The sequence below is a fragment of the Parambassis ranga genome, chromosome 9, assembly GCF_900634625.1.
Source record: "Parambassis ranga chromosome 9, fParRan2.1, whole genome shotgun sequence".
Classification (NCBI taxonomy): domain Eukaryota; kingdom Metazoa; phylum Chordata; class Actinopteri; family Ambassidae; genus Parambassis; species Parambassis ranga.
Window position 1 is genome coordinate 13,588,073 of NC_041030.1, and position 23,305 is coordinate 13,611,377.

The 23,305-nt window shown below is 40.5% G+C and overlaps 1 protein-coding gene across 1 annotated transcript in view; it reads left to right on the plus strand.

Moving 5' to 3' along the window:
* The window catches only part of unc5ca (unc-5 netrin receptor Ca), a 150,066-nt gene that overhangs the window by 79,066 nt on the left and 47,695 nt on the right, over positions 1-23,305 (plus strand). The window contains exons 3-4 of the mRNA XM_028414537.1: positions 9,058-9,201; positions 19,677-19,780. Of these exons, the coding sequence (XP_028270338.1) occupies positions 9,058-9,201; positions 19,677-19,780 (248 nt within the window). The remainder of the gene's footprint in view (positions 1-9,057; positions 9,202-19,676; positions 19,781-23,305) is intronic.

A 23,305-nucleotide genomic window follows, 5' to 3' on the forward strand; every position in this document is an offset into this window, starting at 1 on the left:
TCCCATCAGCCGTTCATTTGCTCGCTGCTGGGTTCCAAACTGTGCGTTATTGAGAGGAAATTCTGCTTAATTAACGACCCATGGATGTAGCTTCTCACACTGTTATAGTGAGGTATATGTCAAGCATGTGGATCAATCAGTCAGCCATTTGACAGACAGAAAACACTTTATTTTAACATTAATTTTTCAGTTTTACAAAGCCGTTTTTTTTTCTCCTCGTCAGCAAAAAAAAAAAAAAAACATGGATGTTTGTTTGTATTTAAGTAAATGAATAAATGATGTGGGGTCGTTAGAACTGTTGGGGTTGAGTGGAAGTGGAGCATTTTGTAAGGCTTTTTAAGGGCAGCAAATAAAACATTAAAAACTTGTCCCTTATTTGCTCTCATTCAAAGCATTTAGGCCACCTTTAAACTGACAATCAAAAAGCTAGATACACATTATACAACATAGCTTTTGTGAATGGTATAGAAAGCCCCTGTAGGGCCTGTGCTTTGTGAATTCACTGTGTGTGCACTGTTTATCTGTTTGTCTGTCTGTCTGTTTGAAAACCTATACTCGTAAGCTGTTTTCCTCTCTTTGTTTCCTGTGGTTTCGCAGACACAGCTAGAAGCTATGACCCCCATACTGCTTTTATTATCTGTCTCCGTGCTCTCTCTCTCTCTCTCCATCCTCTCTTTCTTCTTTCTTTTCTTTTATCCTCCTTTCTCTCTGCTCCATGCTGTTTTGTGCTCTCCTCTAATTTCCACTGGCTGAAATCGGAGAAAACAGAGGCTGGTAAAACCTGAGCCTGAGAAAGCAGAGGAGAGAAGTAGGGGATGATGGAGAGATGCTGATGGAGAGTGCCTTTGAGAGGGCTGGAAAGGCCAGCAGATATCAGGGAGTCACACTGAGGAGAAAGATGATATGAGTCCTGCTGTGGTTCTGCCTCAATCTATCTCTATCTCTCAGTGTTTCCTATTGTTTATCGGGAAAATAAAACTCTGTTTAAGTTTCCGATTGCATTGTTGTTTGATCTTAAAACAAACTGTACTTACAGCAGTTGGAGCATAAATATGTGCTGTAACACACAGCTTTGTTTCACTGATGTATTTGCAATATGAATGATGGAATCAACACAACAGACATTCTAAATTTCTATTCTATAGGGAAACACATGAAGTATTAATGAGTAACTAGATGATAGCATGGATTGTACAGCAGATGTTTCTGGCCATCCCCTTCTTTACCTTCTTAATATAATATACTTCACCACATTTGGCCAAGAAGTGGAGTTAGAAGAGAGCATTTAAATAAAACATGCTAAGATGTTCAAACAATATTGTGCTCAGCTTTCTAATATCTGAGCTGAAAAAATGTAAGTCCGCGGCCTTAGAACATTTTGTAATATTAGCCATTATTTACAAATACTAACAAAAAAGTCTTGGTGTGCTATAGATCCTACAGCTTGTTTTCGTCATACATAATTCAGTGTGATATTGTGACCTTTAAAAAAAAATAAAAAATAAAAGTGACATCCATAAGAAGAGGTTGTAAATGTTATGTCATCTGTAGTGAAAGCAAAGCCGAGCTACAGTATATTCAAGCTTTGAGACAGCTCAATAAATTACCTTGAACAGTCTCATATGGAGAGTCATCTGGAGGGCTGGTGAACCAGGTGAAGGTCACAGGCATGGATGGGAGCAGAGGTGAGGGAGTGGGAATGGGAGAGCAGAATGACCTACAGGTCAACTAAGGTCAACTTCCAACTGGAGGGAACAGGGTTGATTCCCAAAGCAGTTCCAGTGCCTGTCACGGTATCCTTGACAAACAGAGCTAACCTGACCTGGGTCTTCACCTCCAGTGAGCCCCTCTCCCTGCACCTCGGCAGGAAAGCAGCACGAGAGCCTTAAAAAAACAGCCTTCCAGATGGGCACTTTAATACAGTAACATTATTATCACTGACTTTTGTTAAGAACATGTTTACTACTGAATTAATGTGATTTAAGGTGAGAACCAGCACGATTTGTCTAGATTGCATATCTTATTGTGAAGGGCATTTGTCTAGTGTTTGCTTAAGCAACATGCGTACGACCTCAGTATATCTCCATTAGCCTTGAAGTGCGCTAATGACATATTGTGTACTCGGTTACTTACTTTGTCTCCATTAGCCAAAGTGTGAATGGTTATTAGTCTGCTAGCAATGACCTGTGACTCCAAAACTACACACACACACACACACGTACATTATTGGCACACACAGTATTGGCTTAGGTGATTTGTGACCTCTTTCCCTCCTTTGCTGCCATCCCGCTTGTATTGATTTCTTCTCGACTTTGTCTCTCCCCTTTTTTTCTTCCTCCTAATGTTTCTCTCTCTCTCTCTCACTCCCTTCTTCGCTCTCTTTCTGGCAGCACTCCCATTCTTCTCTACAATCATTTCTTTTGCTTTCTTTCTCTGTCTCTCCAATACTAAGATTGTTCGATTTCAACTATTAACAAGCAACATGATTTATAAAAGTTAGCTTTTGTGTCACTGACCCCTGATATACATGCAGCTGTGTGTTTCTGTTTGCACATGTTTGTGTTGTGTCCATAACGTCACTGCTTAATTCCCAGTGAAATTGGCTGTGCTACTGACAATACAGATCTGTTAGTGTTAGCTTTTTTTTAAGTTTGTTTTCCTGATAGTGCGTCTGTGTGTGTGTGAGTTTGGTTGCAGCTCCCTGTAGACTTTCTCCCGTGTCCTGGAATGTCCTGGTTCATTGCCTCTTTAGAGCTGCTGAAGGACTCCAATGTGCACGCTCAACAACATTCACATGTATACGTGCAAAAGCAGACACGCACTGGGACTGTGATGATCAGTCACCATCAGAGTGGAAGCCATTAAAGGAATGTACACACACACAAACACACAGCATGTGTACAGGCACACAGTCTACAGTATGCCTTTTGAGTGTTCAATTGGTCACAGACCGGTGACTCTGTTCTGTGAATGTCCTCAATAATTTCCCCCTCCAAAGAACTCAGTCAACCCTTGCTCTCTTCCCTTCTCACAATACTTCTCATCCTGTTGTCGTCTGACTTTTTAAACGCTGCTCTTGCCTCCCTGTTCAATCTTTTAAATTATTTTCTTGTAATATTAATGTGATCGTTTACTTCAGAGTGCTTTCAGGTAATGTATTGTGTCATCAGATCTTGAAAGCAGACATTCAAATGCAATGTATGACTCAGCTAAACTTTTGATTATTGTTAACATTTGGTCATATTGTGTTTGCATAATGCAATCTGTTTTAAATAGCAGAGGCTTAGCATCCTTCTTTAAAAAGAGGGGTTCTCTCTTCAGGTGTTTAGATAGTGTCACTGTGGAAATAGATCTCCTAAAACATCAGTTCAAATGTCCTGTTAGTGTTCAGCTCTGTTCTCTCTCGGGATATTCACAAAGACACACTGTGAATTGTTCTGCTCCAGAGAGATGTCGAAATTCATGGCACAAAGCTTGGCTTTTTGAAGTAAGACTAATATGCCATGAATCCAGGGAAATTAAGACCGCAAACTGTAACAGAACTGACTGACTAACCACAGCCGTGTCTAAACTGCTCATTTCATTACAGAAGAAAACAACATTTTATTTTATTCTAGCAGTAGCTAGTAGCTTTTATTAGTGTTCACCCCACGGCAGGTTTTAAAAGTCCTCACCATAGTTAAAGATACAAGGGCATCACTCAAAAAAAACACAGGTGATTTAAGGCAATGGAGGGGGTGGGGGTGTAATCATGGCGAAAAAATATAATTCATAATTACATGTTAAAAAGGCTGAACCACACAATACAAAAATACTCAATAATGTTGATCAGATTTTGATACGCATCACATGGTCTGTCAAAAAGTGCCAGTATCAGATCTACAGGAGGCACAATGTCAGTCAACCCAGCAATAATGTTCCCAGAATAACTGACACTTAGCATTTATTGACAAAGGGTTTGTGTTAAGGCTACAATATTTGAATTAATCCCAGGAGGGACACCATGTTTTCAGTTTCAGTGCTTCCACAGGGAGGTCAAAGAAGTGGGTCACTTACTGAACAGCACTCATGAAGCTGGTCAGTTTCCATGCAGATTTTTGCAAAGACTTAAACATGTGTCTCTTGTTTCAGCATGTTGTTATGTCATGCACCTCACAGATGTAGTGTGTGTTGCAGGGCTGTTTGTAATTGTTTCCATTTTGACCTCATGTCTTTGTCTTTTGTCAGACTCCCTCCCTCTGTGACTCTGATGAAATAATAATAGCCAGTGCTGCCTTTTTTCCTGTGTCCTCTGATTCTTTTCCCTAAAGGGCTGTCTGTTTGACCTGTCACTGATCACATTTAAACACCACAAAGCTTCTGAGTGTTTTTTCCCCCCGTTCCCTTATCTCTTTCATTTTCTAAACCATTTAGCCTTAAAGTGCTCAGTCTGTGCTCTGTTTTCATTTCTGCTCCCGACTCTCTTCTGAATGCTGTTTCTCTCTGGATCCTTTGACTCAGATAAATTAAGACTTTACATTTCATCTCAACCATTACTGTACACTTCTGTCAAAGCACAGTGGGGCTCAGAGGGAAACTATGTGAAACACAAACAGACAGACAAACAGCCCGAGTCAGTGGGGAAAACTGGGAAAAAGGACAGAAAACACATCTTTCAGGCACCTTACTTATCACAAAGGTACATGGGAAGTTCTGTTTCCACTGCAGTGCCAAAGTCTGATGGTCAAAAATGAATAATTTCATGTAGTACTGATACTTTTTTAAAACTACATTTTATTCATATATTTATTTTTTTGTAAAACTTAAGGTCAGTGAAATTAATTGCTATAATGCCTGTGTAAAAACACAAACATATGTTTCTAATTAACCCAGTTATTTATATATAATAAGATTTAAGCCCATTAATTTATTTGACATTGACTAGATTTAAGTAATGGACTTAGTCTTTGTCCATTTTTGTTATGTTCGTGTAAATCCACTTTTAGAAAACACGATTTTCTGCTTTCCTTATCACTGCTGTGAAAAAGCAGCTTATCATCATCAGCTTCTCCAAAACACTTCTCCAGATTGGATAACATGAAAAATCTTTCTGTCTGCAAGCCTCTGATGGCATTACTTTAATTTCAGCTCTGGTAAATACAGTTATAGTCTCTGTAAACATTGTGCTGTCTAAACAGACTTGTTTAGAGTGAAGCATTGTGAATTTAATGGGAATTTCTGCTGTTTTCTTTTAATAATCAGGGTTTTTATTTATGGACTTTTAGCCATGAGGTCCTATAGGAGATGATATACTGCTTACCAAGTAGCTTAATAGAATGTGGCAGCACTGCTGATGTGGGGTTTTTAGGAAAGCAGCAGCTCTTAATGCAAACTTTAGAGTACAGGAGATTTGGTTTAAGCACTGGTTAAGCACCTCTCTTGGTGATCAGAGGAGAAATGTGGTCTGGCAACAATGGTGAGACCAAATGATCTGCTGATGTGACATTTGTATAGATCACTCCTAAAACCCATGGACTCATTCTACCAAACATGATCAGAATTACTTTTTTACTGCAAACCTAAAAGATACAGGTTAATTGCATCCACCTGATCACTTGTAAACAGGATAGGAAACACAGATATGCAGTATAGAGATGTTTCAGTCTCCATTCTCCATTTGTCAAATAAAATAGTCTGCACCTGACAAAGCACATTCACCCACTATTACACGTTCACTTCCCAACTGACAAGTAAACTTTCTTATAAGAATTGACACTCTGCCACTAAGAGAAATATGTGGGGGCCTGTGTGCAGCTTCATGATTGATAGAAATGTGACAGTATCCACTTGTCTTGATACTTGTCTTCCATTTTTCATTGGCTTCTTTCCTGTCAGCCTCCCTCAGCTGACAGCAGCGGTTTTGTTGATGTGAAGTTCTGTCATGCAACAGAGACCCACAATTCCATGCTCCTCATAACAGATTAATCGAGAGGGCTTTGTGCACTGTATCTAAACAAAGTAAAACACCGAGAGTGATCTGGAACTTTTTGAGCCTCAGGTAATTCAGGCTCTCTCTCTGTTTTTTTTTTTTTTTTTTTGCTTTGTGAGTTTTGCATTAACAAACAATAGAAACATCTGGGGCTGGTTCTGTTTCAACAGCACATCTCCAGGCGCAATGACATCTATCTTCATCGCCTTTGTGCACGCGCATGTTGACATGTTTTCATAGTACTGACGTGACATTGAAGGTAAACCAGGGAATCTTAGAGTGTACTGTAGATATGTGTTACTGTGTGATCTGCTGTACATGTGTAGTGTCATACATATTTATGTATTTTTTCTCATGAATGTTCACTCTTTTAGTCTCCAAAAACTCATACACTGTGGGATGAAACGTTCTAATGCATCAATTGTTGAATTTGTGTGCACTGCTTTCAAAGCCATCTCTTTATATAAATAATAAATAATGTACATGTTCATTGATTTGTAAAATCCTTCACTCATACCAGCGTCTTGATTTAATATTACCAATGGTACATTTTAAAATTACCACCCTTGGTTTTTACCTGCTGTGACGCTCTTCAGTGCTCTTTATTTCTACATATGTATCTTATTCTCGTTGTATTATTCTCATTTGTCTGGTCTCTACTTTGCAACAATTTTCCTGGTTCACTGATGTCATAATAACTCCTACGCAATAATCTAGACTTCGCCTTGTTGCTGTCGGTCTTTGTTTGTTTATGGTCAGAGGGACGATCTGTAATTTACACCACTTTCTTGCATAATTACAGTCTTTAAAGGGGAAGTGCAGCTGAAATACTCCAGATGGCTAATCCACAGCATCACTTAATGCTGCTCTGGGTGGACAGTTCATTGAGCTTGTTGGTAAACTACACTCCTGAATAAGCTTTAAATAGCTTGACTTTAAGGGTGAGGTTGCTTGGGATATATGTGGAAGGTTTCATCAGGTCTCTGACAGGGGAAGGCATCCTCTTAAAAAGTGTAAGGCAAGAAAACTTATTTTGAGATCTATCATTTTTACAGGAATGGGTTAAATTAGGTTTCTAATTTTTTTGCTTTTTTGCCATCTATTTGTATTTAATTCTGACTGTTCTGCTTTCTGACCTGGATTCGTGTCTCTGTGTAATCCAGTACAAAGTATAAAAAAAACTGCTGTTGCTTTAGCTGTGCCAGTAATTATCCATTATTTTACTGCTATTAGTTTTTGGTAATCAGCATGAGAAGCTGTGTACACAGTGATACAAATGTTTTAAGTGTGTACATTTTGCCTTTTATTTGAAATCAGCAGAAACATACTCCCTGCCTCATGCTGCCAAATCCCATGGTCCCATTCATGTACCATCCCATATGCTTTCTTTGCATTTGTTTGAGTCTATTTGCCATAACTAGCTGCCTGGCTCATTTGAACCATTCACTTTAATTGCCTTTCTTCCCTCATTACTCTGGCAGTAGCGTTCTCACTGGTCTCTCCCTTCTTCCTCTCCGCTTTGCACTTCATGTCCTCACACTGTGTTTTTTGCTCATTCTAGCTTCCATCCTACTAGTCATCTCTGCTTTAGTGCTGGTTTCCTTGCTGGTTATAATTGCCTCTTTAGCTGCCATTCCCCCCGACCCCCTCCCCCCTTACTGAGCTCCCTTGTCTGCCTAATTTTAAGCTGAGACACTGTATCCATCTCAGCTTGTTTGCTTGTTTGCTGGAGCACTGATATTCTCGTCTTCTCCTCACAGGCTGTTATCCCTTCCTTTGCCTTCTGCAAGCTTATCCACTTTGCTCTCTGTGCCCTCAGTGACTTTGAGTTTCCATATCATCCAAGTCCCTTCTTTATGTCCCACACATTAATTTTTTTTAACTCCGATCTTCCCATCTGCTAGCTATAACTTCCTTAAATGCTTGTGTTGCCTTTCCCACTCTTGGCCCTCATGGGTTTCTCTTTAATTCTCTTGCCAGCCATTAACGACCTTCAGTTCGCCACAATCCTGTCCACTGGATTTGACTTTTTGCCTTTCTCTCAGTCCCCTTAGCCTCTGTGCCAGCTTGCTTACTATAACTGTCTCTCTAGTGGCAATGATCTTACTGAGAGTCTTCATAAGTAATGGGCCCAAGTCAGATTTGTGGAGCCCCATAGAGACGGTTTCCTGGGTCTTTGTAACACCGCTGAACCCGAAATAAACTGCAAAGATCTTTTTTTCTCATAGCATTTTGCCCATCTACTCCCCAGACCCCAAATACTTTTACTTAAATCCATTTTTATCTCCTTTCCGTTTCACATTCTATTGCCCTCTCCCACCTCTTATTCTGTCATCCCCTCTCCTCTCCTCCCCTCACTACTCTGCTGTCATGTTGCTCTCCATTACTTCTACCAGTGTACCCTTTCTCTCATTTCCCTCTCGTCTTTCTTCCAGTCTCTGAGCTTTCTTTTTATTAATCAATCCCTCCTTGATCCCTCCTCCTGTTTCCTTTTTTCTTTGGTATTCCTTTCCTTTGTCACGCATTTCCTCTTTTCTCCTGCTTCCAGGATTCTACTTGTACCTCTCCGATGTCACGCATATTTTCATCCTGAGTTTATCCCCTGCTCCTCATTTCTTATTTTCCTCTGCAGCCCTCCTCTATCTGAGCTCCCTTGTAGTCCTATCAGAAAGGTGCAGCTATTTAAACCTCACACTTATTCTTCACATAGGCGCAGCTTTCAAAAGAAAGAAAACAGGCAGTGAGATAAATGTGCAAAGGAGCAATCTCAGAAAGTTTACATTAAATCCAGAATAAATCTGCTGAGTAAATTGACCTGGCTTTGTAAACAGCGGGCGATATTGAATGATTATCCACTGCCCATGTTTACTTGCAAAGATATTTACTGTGCAATGCTTTGACTTTTGCTTCCTAAGCTAACATAAAAGCACGAACAGAAGCTTAAACAGACTTAAGCTTTTACTTTTTCTTGAGTATCAGTGGCCTGAAAACCTGCAGTTTCTGACTTACTGTTTGTGAGAGCTGTTTTTTTATTTTAAATCCCAGTTAATATTGTGAATAATGTAACAGTGTTTCCTGTTCTTCTGCAGGATTGGTAGTGCGAGAAGCCAGCATAGAAATAACACGGCAGCAAGTGGAGGAGCTGTTTGGCCCTGAAGATTACTGGTGTCAGTGCGTGGCCTGGAGCTCTGCAGGAACCACCAAGAGCCGCAAGGCTCACGTCCGCATCGCATGTGAGTACGCTGCTGTAGAAATGCACACGAGCTATAAACAGGCATGTTAAAACATGAATTGCCAGGGACAATGAACTGTTCATTGTTCATGTACTTGCAGCACACATGGTTCCATTTATATTGCAGATTGATTAATAACCTGTTGATCTGTAATTTCAGAGATGCAAAAAATTGTCACAAAAAAGTCACACTGACTCTTTCAGACATCTTTAAATGATAAATAATTTCTTTGTCTCGTTTTCTTCCCCAACTGAAATTTACAAATAAACACACACAGAGACAATCATATATGCACAAATTATCAATTATATATATGAATGTTATAAATCATCCCTGCTTTTCTGGGCAAACATGTTTTGTGAAAGACAATAAAGATTCAGAAAGCTGCCAGACAAAACAGCAGATTTGATATAACAGAGGTACCCTCCAGTGTGAATGATACGACTCTTATGTGAATGCAGCTGCAGCTGTTTGTATGAACACTACATTTACTCACTGCATGCATACAGTTCGGTATCATATCATAGTCTGCAGAAAACAGAATAAAAATACAGCCAGGAAGACTATGACAAAAACAAAAGCCTTCTACTCATAATGCATGATGGAGAACTTCTCTTAACTTAGCTGGATAACTTAAGTTCACCATCAGTAGCTTCCTGTTATGGTCTGGTGAAGAATTTAATAAGACAACTGGGAGTCTGACTATAAGGTCACCAAAAGAACACAGACCAGACTCAACCAAACTGGCAGGCGGTGTTGCCATGTAACACAGCAAACACCACGTCAGCAGCAGCAGAGTGGATCAAAAAGTTGAATCTTGTAGAGAATGATGGTCCAACGCAGCTGAGAAGCGACGGAATAGAGATGGTTAATGGAAATCATAATGTAGCCCTTAACATAGGCCTCATAAAACACAATGGATCGTTCCTTCCAAGCTGCTTTCACTGAGAATTGAACCCACAACAGTAGTTTACCAAGTGTCATTGCTCTGGTCAATTCAGACATATAAGACTCCTGGGATTTGTCTGAGTGCTCAGGTTATAGAAAGGTCAGGCAGAAAAGAAATACCAATAACAAAATCGACCCAACCTCTCTGGTTTACCTGGCTTTTGCCAGCAGTTCGGTTCTGCCTGAGTGCACTCTCAAAAGGACAACTGGGGACTCTGACAGAGTCCATTCAGCACACACACACACACTGGGCAAACTGCACACTTGGCCATATGTAGCACTTTAACAGACAGTATCACTCTAACAGACGTGTACCCTGGAAGTCTTGTTCTCCCAGGTTGGTCTTTTTCGAGCTGCAGATGGAAATCCATCATGTTGACCCTTCAGGTTATTTTATTTGGCTGTAAATATGTCTCACATTTTCACTTTTGCAGTGCTCTGGCTTTATTTATCTTAAATTACAAATCAAATCTTAAAAACTTATTTATCCCTTTGTCATTTGTAGAAGATGTCTTTTGTCTTTTTATTCTGTTGGCTCAATTATATTAACACAAAACAATTATAATAGTAGAGTTCTCTCTCTCTCTCTCCCTCTCTCTCTCTCTCTCTCTCTCTCTCTCTCTCTCTATATATATATATATATATATATATATATATATATATATATATATATATATATATATATATATATAATGTTCCATTTAAATGTGTTAGCTAAACTATTTGCCGACTCACACTTACACGATAATGATACAACAGCAGCATATCTCTTAATTAATTTTCTACAGACTGCTTGAATTCTAGCAGCATCACTTCCCTCCGAGTTGTTTTGGTTATGTGCGGATGTTTTGCCGTCTGTCAGCAGAGAGTTAGTGACACACTCAGAAATATCCTCCTAAGCTCCACTAATAACATTCTCGAATGGAACAGGCCTTCCTTTGGGTGCAATGAAAGCTGGGTAATGTGCTGTTTTTGGCTTACATTTACGCTGATACACGCTGAGAGACAGATGCAGGCGTCTGAGGCACACAGAGGAAAAGACACGAAGGTAAAGACAACACGCAAAAGGCTCATCTGAATGGACAGCTCTTATGATGTACAGTCAAACCTGCTGATGTTTTAAAACTGAGGTGAATATTCTGCATTTACCCAGTGTTATCAAATCACCTATGTTTTAGGGTCACATCATGTTGTTGGTTGGTCTTTGGGTCCTGAATGTTTCAGTTTGGTCCCATTCTCTCCACACACAACATGATGTAATTGCACAGGACCTCTGCTGGAGGTTAGGTAGAAGGATGTCATTGAGGAGAAGAAGGCAGTCAACAGAAGTGTCAACAGATATCAAGGAAGAAAGAGATGTTGTAAATCCACCATCTCCTTCACTTTACTCTGCTTTTCCTTCTCTTTAGGGCTTCGTTCCCGCCTGTTTTGTGCATTTCTTCCTGACTTTGTCCATCCCGCTGTCCTTCACTTTCTCTCTTTCCATTCTAACAGTGATTTTTCCTTTAACCAGATCTGATTACACTCAGCTCCCTCTTGCGATAACCTTTTACTTCAAATCGACCCAACCTCCTGACCTACCCTGCTTTCGGCTCCTATTTGGATCTACTGTTGTGATTAAAATGCTTCCTGGCAGCTAGAGCTTGCTGAGCAAAGAGTCTTTTCCACCGCACCGTGCAATAGCAATTCAGCATTTTCTCTTGTGCAGTCCTCTTCCCGCTCATTTTCTTCCTCATTGTTTCCTCATCTTGTAGTTTTTTTCCACTCAATACACTCTTCGTACACTCATTGTTTTATCCTGTCACTCCTGCTTTTATTTCGCCTTTATCTTCCTCCGTCTGCAGCATCCTTAGGCTTTTTAGTAGCTACAGAATTAACACTTGGAGGCACTAACTAAGTGTGCGATTTGTAGGCAAATAATGGAAATCAGTGTTTTGCCATAAAAGTGGAGGTATTAAATCTCTGACTGATGTATTGGACATTTGGAGAAGGACACTTAGCGTTAAAGCTTATCTTACTTTATAAAGCAGATAAGACAAAACAGACACACGTCCTCACTGTCATGTGCAGCATTGCAGGCACGTACACAGGAGTAACCAAAACACAGGCACGTACATACACACAAATATGCATGCATCGTCAGTCATACTCTTTGGCCTTAAGGCTATCAGGTCAAGTCTCTCTCCTTCAATAGATTAGCAGTATGTCAAGGTCACACACACACACACACACACACACACACACACACACACACACTGATCTACACACAGCTATATGCACACAAAATTCAGATGATGGCAATTTGTTCTGCCACCTTCCACTGAGACATGTGTGCGCATAGCAATTAGGAGTCCAGACACTCAGGGGCACAGGAACACAGACAGCTACTTGTGTCAACTGGAAAATGCTTGTTAGTGAATTTCTTCTGTTTTGTTTATGATGGAAATCTCTCAGGCACATGTGTTTAGGTTTTCCTTCAATCATGGATAAATTAGACCAAAAAAGTCTCTACAGTGATTCCTTGTGTTAGAAGTGTTTATCCTTCTCTCCTCTAAAGGCTTAAAGGAATCATTTTTAATCATTTAAGTATAAATAAAATTATCTACACTTGTAGTAACACTTGGGTTTTAAAAAATAGATTATGCCTAAGACAGCAGAGATATCTATTAAAGTTATGTTGCTAACCAGCTAGCTGCACCCTCTCATAATGAACCACAGGAAGAGCTTTATCAGCATTGAAAGTAAAACACTGTTAATGAAGTGTCCACGACTTCACCTTTAGGTATCTGGAGCAGTGTTTCAGGTCACTGTGTGAAGCTCCGGGAGGCTCCAATTGTTGCCGTGCAAGCCCCTAAAGGCTGTGGTGTGAACTGCAATTTTCACACTTTCAACACTTCCACATTGACTTCATGCTGCCACTTGCTTACAAGCATCTAGTCTGCAGTCAGTTCAACAAAAGGAGAAATAGGTAGCAGAGAAGTCATCCAAAAACCATCCTGCTTAATGATCTGCATACATAAAATACAATGCAACCCAGCAACTGGAAAACACATGCAAGATTTGCCGGTCTCTCTGGAATGAAATGTGTTCAGTCACAATCTCAATGACATTTGACCTTTTAAAGCATAAAATGGCATTCTTACAATTTCAGTAATGCCTATTTGAAATAATAAAAAAACAACACACTGATGTTGTTTGTTTGTTGTGTTCGTCCACATTTGCTCTGACACTTATGCAAAGACATCCTGTGGAAAAAAAAAAACTCAGTGTTTTTTTCCCTCTCTGGATGATATCTTCGAAGGGGTCGTCTAGTTCCTGGCTTTGAGAGTGACTTCATGATGGTCACAAACACTGAATAAACATTTTTATAGTGAGAATCCACAGTGTGTGTGTGTGTGTGTGTGTGGAAGTGTGGTTATGAGGTTTTACCATTGCTATAAGCCACTGAGCTTTTTCCCAGATGTCAAGGACTGCTTCAGGGTACTCGTCTGCATTAAAGTGGTAAGCCACAGTGTTGATTTAGTCGCACAGATCTCTCTCGCTCACTCACAGACACTTTCAAAATCTGAGTGTGGGAAAAATAACACATGTATCAATCAACATAATGCTATAGTACTCTTCTTTGCAAAAGTACAAATTTAGCTGGCTTTGAAGATCTAAATTAAGCTAAGAGTTAAAAGTATATTGTGTCAGATGAAATCTTCAGGATAGATTTTGACTTTATATTTTTGAAGCCACACAGTGTTTCCACTGACAAACTAAAGTGAGTTGTTTCATTCAGTTCAAATTATTTACATAACCTGCTAGAGGGAGTAGACAGGCCTTTGAGCCATTTGTTCCTCCTAATGAGTCATTTTACAAACCAGGAACCAGGGGAGCTGTTTGCTGAACCTGTGTCAGCGAATTGAGTTGTTTACTTGTCCAAAACCTGACTGCGGATGGAAAGACTTTGTCTGATGTCTGGAGCTGATCACAGGGTGTTGAAGTGTTGAAATGACAGGGTGTAGAGTTCAGTAAAAGAACTGGTCTGAGTGGAAAGAGACTCGCTAAAGTCACTTAGTGAAAATGACTCCCTGTACAACCGCACTGAAAATGACTGTGACACTCAAGGTCACACTTTACCTTCATTTCGACCATTTCTTGATGTTTTTCCAAGCTTTATTGGCATTTTCAGGGCACAAGCCTCAGCACCTGATGTTAAAGGGGTACTTAAATGTACACTGCTACAGCGTCAACTTTGAATATTAAAAGTACTGGAAATCTGTCCATCCTATAAGAGCCCGTTCACACTGGGGAAATCATTCGAGCAGGATTTGCGCCGTATTCACTCTGAACAACACAAATCGGAATATATCTGGATTGATTTCAATCCACCTCTCAGAGGTGGATCCAGCCGGATTGGCTTACATCTGGCTCAGGTCTGAACGTAAATGCGCCTTGCAAATCCCGCTAGTGACGTCATACTTCCGGGTTCATGGGGACAGTGTCCGGGTCAGCCTGAATGGACTGCATTTTATGAGGTGCCACCTAGCGGTTTGGAGGACAACAAAGAAGCCGGGTTAAGCTGGATTGAGCGCAGACACATGTGTGTGATAGCCAGATTTGAAAATAGGTCTGAACATATCCAGCTTAAAGGCTCTCTGGATTCAATCCCACTTTAGATGGATTGAATTTCTCCAGTGTGAACGGAGCCTAAAACCAGCAGTGCTTTTACTGTGAGTTGGAAGTGCTAACCACCTCCAGAGGAAATCTGTATTCTTGTGAAAGTACTTGCTTGTTGCTTAATGTATACTTGTATGTGTCTGTCAGACATGTCCTATTTATTAGGATTGCATTATTAGTGTACAGCTTTAGATTTTGTTTTGCACTTATAAAATCCGCTACAAATTTATACCTTATTACCAAATTCTTCACCGGGAAAGTGGCAGACATCCTCTTTTACTTTAATGTGAAATCTGACAAAATGCTGCTTCTACAGCTATGAAGAAGCTCCTATTAAAAGGTACAGTAAAAGATTATTTACAATAAAATTATGTTTTGTCTTTGTTTTAGATCTTTGTCCCTTCTTGTCAGTTTAGCTTTCATCGTTTTTTTTCTAACCCAGAGTTTGGCTTTTTCCATTGTATGCCATTCTGTAGGAAATTGGATGTTCAAATTATTCTCTCTGAGACTGAAGGAGAGTACTTTTCTCTTCTCTTCCCAAGCATCTCACATTGCCCTTTATTGCTTGAGCAGCTGCATCAGGGGAAACCGTTATGATTTGGCATGGCTAGCATGCAGGCAGAGACACCCATTTTGGATAATTGCTCTGAAATGTGCTTATGTAGAGGTGCCTGAGGCTACAAACTAACCGCAAACATAATAACAGTTTTAGTTGAGCAATGGAAGAAGTTCGAACTGGAGAGTGGAGGAGAAGGCGGTGAGAGACACAGAAGGAGGGAGATGAGGAAAGAGGCAAAGAGAGTTTTATGCAGGGAGAGGTCATTTTTGAATAGATGCTGACACTGCTTTGGAGGTCAGACTTTACAAGGTCTCTAACTCTGTTATTCTAAAAAGTTCTTTAGTACACATATCTGTGATTTGTTTTATTTATATTTATGAGGCTGAATAGTGTTATCTGCAGTTTGGTGGTAAGGTGGGGTCAGTGAATTGACACAGCTGTCCTTCCTCTCCCGTACACCCATTTCCCTTGGGCACACGTGCACAAACACACACCTTCCACCAACATGAATTTGTGGTCCCCGGATGGCATTAACATAATGTCACACACTCACAGACAAACATGCACGCTTGCAACCAAACTGGTAGAATTTTGTCTGCCATAGCCCCTTAGCTTAATGCAGTGCAGTGAATGTCTGTGTGTGTGTGTGTGTTTTTGTTCATCCCCCAAGCAGTTTGCTTTAATCTCCTTTAATTTCATTCTCAATCTTTATGGAAATCAACTCACAGCCAAGTCCTCATTTCACCATCTCCCTTACTAATTAAGACCAGGAAATTGTTCTTGGAATTGCTTGGCATGAGAGAAGTGTGTCTCATCCCTCAATCATTTCCTCATTTTCTCCTTGTGTCTACTGTTGTTTTTGCACATTTGTCGGTATGTGTGAAGGTCTGTTTTTTTTCCAGTCCCGCTGTGAGTATCATGCCGCTTTTGTGTTGTTGTTTCTGTCTCTGCGTGTGCGTGTTTGTCTCCTCTGCTAGCTCCTGTGTGTAATATTCCTGCGACAGTATCTCTCTGTCTCTCCATCATTCTCTCTTTGTCTTTCACTATCTGTCCATGTACGTGCATCTCTGTGTGCAGGGTGGGTAGCCATGTGGTGGATTTAGAGCTAAAGCTTTGGGTGATTACTCCCATAATGAACCATCATGCTCTGTTCAGGCTGTCATCCCCCATAGGGATTGACTGTATTATGAAGTTATCATTCAGTCTCAGCAATACTCTGTGTCCTCATATGACTCTCTTTAACCATTATCGCTTTACAAAAACTAATCTGATAATAAGCAGATTTCTACTGCATGAAATTAAACCTCAGTTGTGTTGGAGAAATACGGAAGCTTTGACTGTGGTGTGTGACAATATACCAGGCACGATCATGTGTAATGCATCGTTCACACATATGGAATCAAATATGGCAGGTTGTCTTTCAGGTCTCATGAGTCAACAGCTCATCCCCCCTGCATACATCTGCTCAGATATTGTGCAAGGTGCATACAGAGTAGCTCTTAGCTTTGCAGTTTTGTTTTTTTTTCCCCAACATGATATTGAAATCGTATGCAACAATAATAACATATGAGCCGTCAAAAAAGAGCCGTTGCTCATATCGGTTATGCTAGTAGCTGTTAAATTCTTCAAGGTATCACATGCACAGAAGGTGAGCTGATATTTAAGCTAGCTGTGACATTTCTCTGTGCACCAGTGTTGTCAGTCCTAGATGCAACTCCATGCATTCTCAGTGTGGGTGCTGGTTTGAAAGCTTAAAATTAGCATGCATGTGCTAATTTTGTATCTATAGAATGAGATTAAGGCTAATCATTGATCGTTGGATGGTTGGGATGTTTGATGGGTTGGTGGTCACCTAAATAGACATGGTCTACATTAACATAATGTTATTAGTATGATTAATTTAGTGTAAGAAAAATGGTCAATTCCAACCAGATGGTGTTGGCATTAAAAACTTTTCCCTTTCTGTCTTTCATTTTTTGACTCCTTCCTGCAATGCTGACTTCTACCTTTCCCATTTTACCTCCACTTCTCTTTCACTCTGCCACCTTCTATGTCTTTTAGGCACTGTAAGGTGACTGTGCTGATGAAATACCCAGAGAGTGACTCAGAGTCGACTAGTTCAGCATTAAAAAATGTTCTGTCTAGTGTGTGCCTGTGTGTGTCCACAAAAGGTGTAGCACAGCTGACGGATAAGGTGATTAAGAGTACGCCTGGGAACCAGGAGAGTAAAAGGACACAAGGTTAACACACACATGCACGTGCAAACACACACTGTACCCTCCTGTAAAAAAAATGGAGTTTGAAAAGTACAATCCTTTCAAACTAGCAATGTGACTCAAACTCGCTAAAGTGAGCAAAATGTAGTTTGTCTTAATATCCCTTAAAGTATCTCTTAAATAAACACACATGCACATACATCACTTCATCTTCAGAGTATTAATTACCCTCAGGTATGTAGCCAGTGCAATTCATCACACTGACTTACTGACATTACTTAAAGTTGTGATATGTGACACTTAATCATCCAGTTACAAATCTTGCTCATGCACACACGCACACGTTTGTCCATATGCACGTCAGTGCATAAGACTCTGTGACAAAATATTTCTCCACATGTTCTTATTCAAAAATGTGAGCCGCACCATAAATAAATTTACCTACCAAGACCTGCAACACTGGCACCTATCTCAGGTTACAGTAAGCTTTATGATCTGTTTTTCTGCGGCAGGCTAATTATTTTTACATGTGTGAAGCTCGGCTTCCAGTACAAGGATACATGATTACTGCTAATGATCAGCAGACCAGAGAGGTAAGCAGCCAGGGAGAATAATTACTGAGTTAGAGATAGCGCTAAATGGAGACATGTTAGCAGAAAGTTTATGAATGGTGTAGTGACAGAAACTTAGAAAGAGTTACAGAAGCTGCACGGGAAGATTCCACCGGCAGTAAACATTCAGAAAAAAGCAGTAATAAGAAAAATAGATCCAAAGAACAGTATTTCAGAAAAGAAAAAGCTGTCCTTCCATTCATTCATTCTGCCTTTTACCTAAAGGTATTTCTTCTCTCTGTCCCCATTTGGTCCTCTGTTGTTTTCATTTTAATGCCTGGCTAATTGTCTATAAGTCTGCTAATGTCAGCCTTTTTTCTCTTAAAATGAAAACAGAGTAAGTCCTCTCTGAAATGTTTGCTGAATGAAATGGCAGCACATTCCACGCTGCTTTGTAATGCTGTCATTTATCACAGCATGTGAACCATCAGTGTGAATCATTTATTGTCTTTGGCCTGCTTGGGATCCCACAACTCTGGCAAATCTATATGGCAGGAAAGCAAGGGTGAAATACTGCACGTAATGACGGAGGGATGAGAACACAGCAAAGAAGGCAGGGTTCAGTGTGCACAGCCAAAGCGCACGATCAGGTGCGTGTGCAGAACTGCTAAACTGTGTCCTTGCATTAGAATCATTAAGAGACATACTGTGACTAAGTGTTTTTCCATGTTGCTATGCACGAATGACTTCAACTGTCACTGTCTCCAAAATGACTGTGACTGTTGCCCTGAAAATGAGGTAACGACCCTGGTTCACAGTGACAGAATCCCAAAAAATGGTCCCGCTAACTGCTGCATCACAAAATGTTTTACCAAATGGACTCCCACCCACTTTGCTGTTTGGTGCTTTCTCCTTTAGATAATTAATGGTAGAGCTCCTAAGTGTGGTTTTTTTTTTTCTGGTGTTCCGATTAAATACTCAAATTCCACAAATAAAAAGTGGTGCTTAATTAAAACTGGGCTCTCTGAGAACCATTATCCACACAATTCCAACTTCTTAATACTGGCCTCCAAAAAACTTGTAGTGCTTAAGCGTAATGTTGTATCAAATGAATTAAAAAAAATGGTGTTTTAACACATTTTAAATGACACACAGTGAATTTGCTCTAATCCACTTTGCTGTTAATCCCGGTCAGTTGCTGTTGCGTAATATGATATGTGTGTGTTTTGTAATATATGTCCTGTTAGGAAGTGAAGAGTCCACTGGGAGTCTAAAGGCCTTTGGTTAAGGAAATGTTTAGTCTAATGGTCACAGAGGTTAATTGTCTTCTGACTTCTAAAAATGTATAAAATTGTGTGTGTTCCTGGTGAGGATATGTTGCTATAATCACTTAATGTAGCAGCACTTAAAACATCTCTGTGTTATCCAGTTTTGTCGTGATTTCTACAGCAGTTTTTGTCAAGGTGCACATTTACACATCACTGTCACTTCACTTTTCTGTCCTTCGGTACTCATTAAGTTTCTCGTTTCTCTCCACAGACCTGAAGAAGTCATTTGAACAGGAACCCCTGGGAAAGGAAGTTTCTCTGGAGCAGGAAGTGCTGTTGCAGTGTCGCCCTCCGGAGGGCATACCAGCCGCTGAGGTATGTGCGTTAAACCCTCTACCTGAGGCGAATACAAAGTAAGATGTGAGATTAGGTGAGAGGACTGCTGGAGCAGAACAAGGCAGTGATTGAAGAGAGGGGATGACAGAATGAAGACAACACAGAGGATGTAAAAAAGATTCAAAAATAGAAGTCATCAAGTGGAAGTAACTTGAAAGTGCCAGAGAAAAGTCAGTTATTACAGATGTGACACTTTTTGAAAATTGCCTGGAACTTTGAACGACAGGCAGCAGAACAGAGTGGTTTGATGGGTGTGTGCACTCCTTCACAGTCTGCAGTCACTGGTTGAATGAGTGCGCTGAATAAAAATGTCTTTTCCCCCTGGTGACGCGTTTTGTTAAATAGCCTTTTCTGACTAGTGTTGTGTCTGAATGAGACTTGATATCTCCAAAACAAAACAGATCCTACCAGCAGCAACTCTGGCAACTGTACGACTAAAAAGAGACTAAAGGATAGCAATAAATTCATTTTTTTTATTTTAAAAAAAGGACTTCTCCGCAACATTTTTACAAAATATAAGGTATTGTTTTGCATTATGCAACAACACTGGTGTTGAAACTGTCACGGGAGGGAAATGAGGAGAACAGCCTGCATCCTGCTCTGACTGGCAGGTGTTTGAAAGCACTGCTGCACTGAGATACACTCATCCAAAGATCCGAAGTTTAAACTTAGACTTAAGTTTCCCCAGAGAGCCAATTTGAGCACAAGTTACATGAAGAAAACCCCAGTGACTGCAGAGCTCCTGCCTATATCTCTCTATTTTACATCTTTATTGCTCTTTTACTTTTGCTACTTGACTTGGACTCCAAAAGAAGTAAAATATTTTTACAAGCTCACATTCATACTGTACATTATAAATAGGTCTAAAATCTTTAGTCCTTTCAAACAGTAAAAAATGAGGGTGGTGGAACCTGTTTATGTCATGACCCATGATATTCACACATTTGCAGACCAGCCTCTGCTGTGTAAGATAATATTGTACGCCTCAAGCACATTGTCAGCACGTCGACATTTTTCTTTGCTCATCAAACGTGTCGCACTGTAAACATCCCACACGTCACTTCCACTTCCCGAGGGTCATAACTACAGCGAAGCCATTTACAATTCAGATTGTTCTTTACTGTTTTTTTTTTTAATCCATCTGGCTGTGTTCCCACCTGAACGGATAAAAAATACATAATTTCATTTAGCTGGCCACTGGGGAAGAGCTGCACAGCTCTCGGAGAAGGCTGCACTACTGGATAAGGAGTCTGTGAATCAGGTTTCACTACTCAGGGTTTGATAGTCGTTTTCAATTGCGCCTAAGTACACAGCTCCCCTGAGAGAGAAGGTGAGAGAGAAACTGAAGGAGAGGGGGCGAGGGAGGCTCTCAGCATACGAAGAGAGGGAGGACGAGATGAATGTGGGGTGGAGGGAGACAACACAGAAAGATGAGTGGTGGGAAACAAGCAGTCCCATTCTTTTCACTTCTAATCTCTAATTCTTCTTTTGAGGGAAATCAAGCAGATAAATTGGCTGGATTTGTGACATCAGTAGGAGCCACAAAGACACTGACACACAAACATCGGGGCTCTTTTGTCACCCACTGTGGCCACACACTTTCAATCCCCACACTGATGAGTCATTACTACTCCTCATATCTGCATTTCTTTGTACAGTTTGAAAACATTAACGCACAGACACACACATACTGTAAAACTTCAAATAGCCTGGGCCTTTATTGCCTAAATCACAAAAATGTCCCTGCTTATATTTGGGACAGGCAGCTGTTTAGGGCAGGCCTTTAATTATTCTGGTGAAAAAGCCATCCAGAGCTGAAAAGTTGTCCACATCCCTTCCATCATTAATGTCATCGTACACTTTAGCCTTAATCCTTATCATCTTTCGAGTGACTCGAAGATGTTTCGCCCACATGCCGTGGATTCATTTGCTCGTTTTCAGGTCTCCAGGTCTTCGCTTTTTTCTCCCTCCACCATGCAGTCTGGCCCTCTTACTGTCTTCATCAGACAGACGTTGAAGTTCAGCCTTAATTTTTCTCCATTCTCTCACCTTCTTTGGATCAATCGAAAAACATCTTGCCGCTGCTTCTCCTGAATTTTCTTCTGCATATTTGACAAAATTAAATTTAATATCGTACTTCCTTCTCGTTGTCGCCATGGTGGCCCTCGCCATCTGAGAACAGGGTGTGGAGTACCGGTAAACAAAGGCAGGTTGTAGCTGATGCGAGTGTGTTTGTGACATGTCACACGTTGGCATAAATTGTTGTTTTTTTATGTTATATTTATAGTTATATATTTGCTCCTTACCTTATGAGAAAATCAGACCCGGCTTATAATTGAGGCCGGCCTTTATATGTCCAAATCCATAATCGGACCGGGCCTGTAAAGAGGGCCGGTGTCAGTTTGGGACTCGGCTATTATTTGAAGTTTTACAGTACAAACATTCTGGGCAGACACACAAACACACATTTTTCAAGTGTGTTCAATTTGCTACCTTTTCCATTCCTTTTTCTGGTGTCATAATGGGATCTCGGGGCAAATGGATTGGTCTGTCTCCCCTGTCTGCTGAAGCTGATTAGAGGGATTTAGGTTTAAAACCTGCTGATGACCTCAGGTTGCAGCCCTGACGTTTCTTTTTTTCTTTTTTTTCCCCTATCTTTTCTGGCTTTCTATTACTCTTTGTCCTTATCACATCCATTCTCTTTGCTTTTTACATTTCCTCTTTCATTTGCCCCCCCTTACACACAGACAACCAACTTTTATGTTTCTGTTTTGTTTGATTGACAGCTTTCGTTGCTGGTGTCATGTGACCCCTCTAAAAACGTTCTAATATTAGTGGACGCGGTCGCCGTGTCGGCCAGTTGACGATGGCTGTAAAGTTGTCAATGTGATGGGGTCGGTGCCCTGATATGTGATACCCACATCTTTATTGCACAGCTGGCATCACATGGCTGTCAGCATGCTGCGCCAAAGCCTTGACTCCCTAAACAACATACAGATACAGCCTTAAAGAAATGCACACACCAAAGGAGAGATTAGCCAGAGAGCATTTTAACTGCTGCACAACTGCTAGCCTTCAGAGGTCGGGGTCAAACTAATCCAAGATTGCAAAGAAAATGGCTACACGCAGACCCACCATTACTTCCTTTTCACTCTCCTCTGACAGGAAGCAACTCTTGTCAACAGTCCGTCTCCTCTACATGTTTTTTTTCCTCTCTCACTTTCAGGGTTTTTCAATCTAAAGCTCCAGAGAGACACAATTTGAAGCATTGTGAAATCCTTGAGACAAATCTAAATCTCTTTAGACTGTGATGGAAAGCCTTTAAAGGCTGATGGAAAGCTATTGGATTCAGCAGGGAGGGTTCAGCAGTTCAACAGGAAAGGCTTTATGGACACAGACGGTAAATTCAGAGTACTTGCAACAGGTGCAGCACAATGTTCACTTTCAATGAAAACTGTTCTCAGTTAGTTTCTGCATTATTGTGTTCCTTTTTTCATACATTTC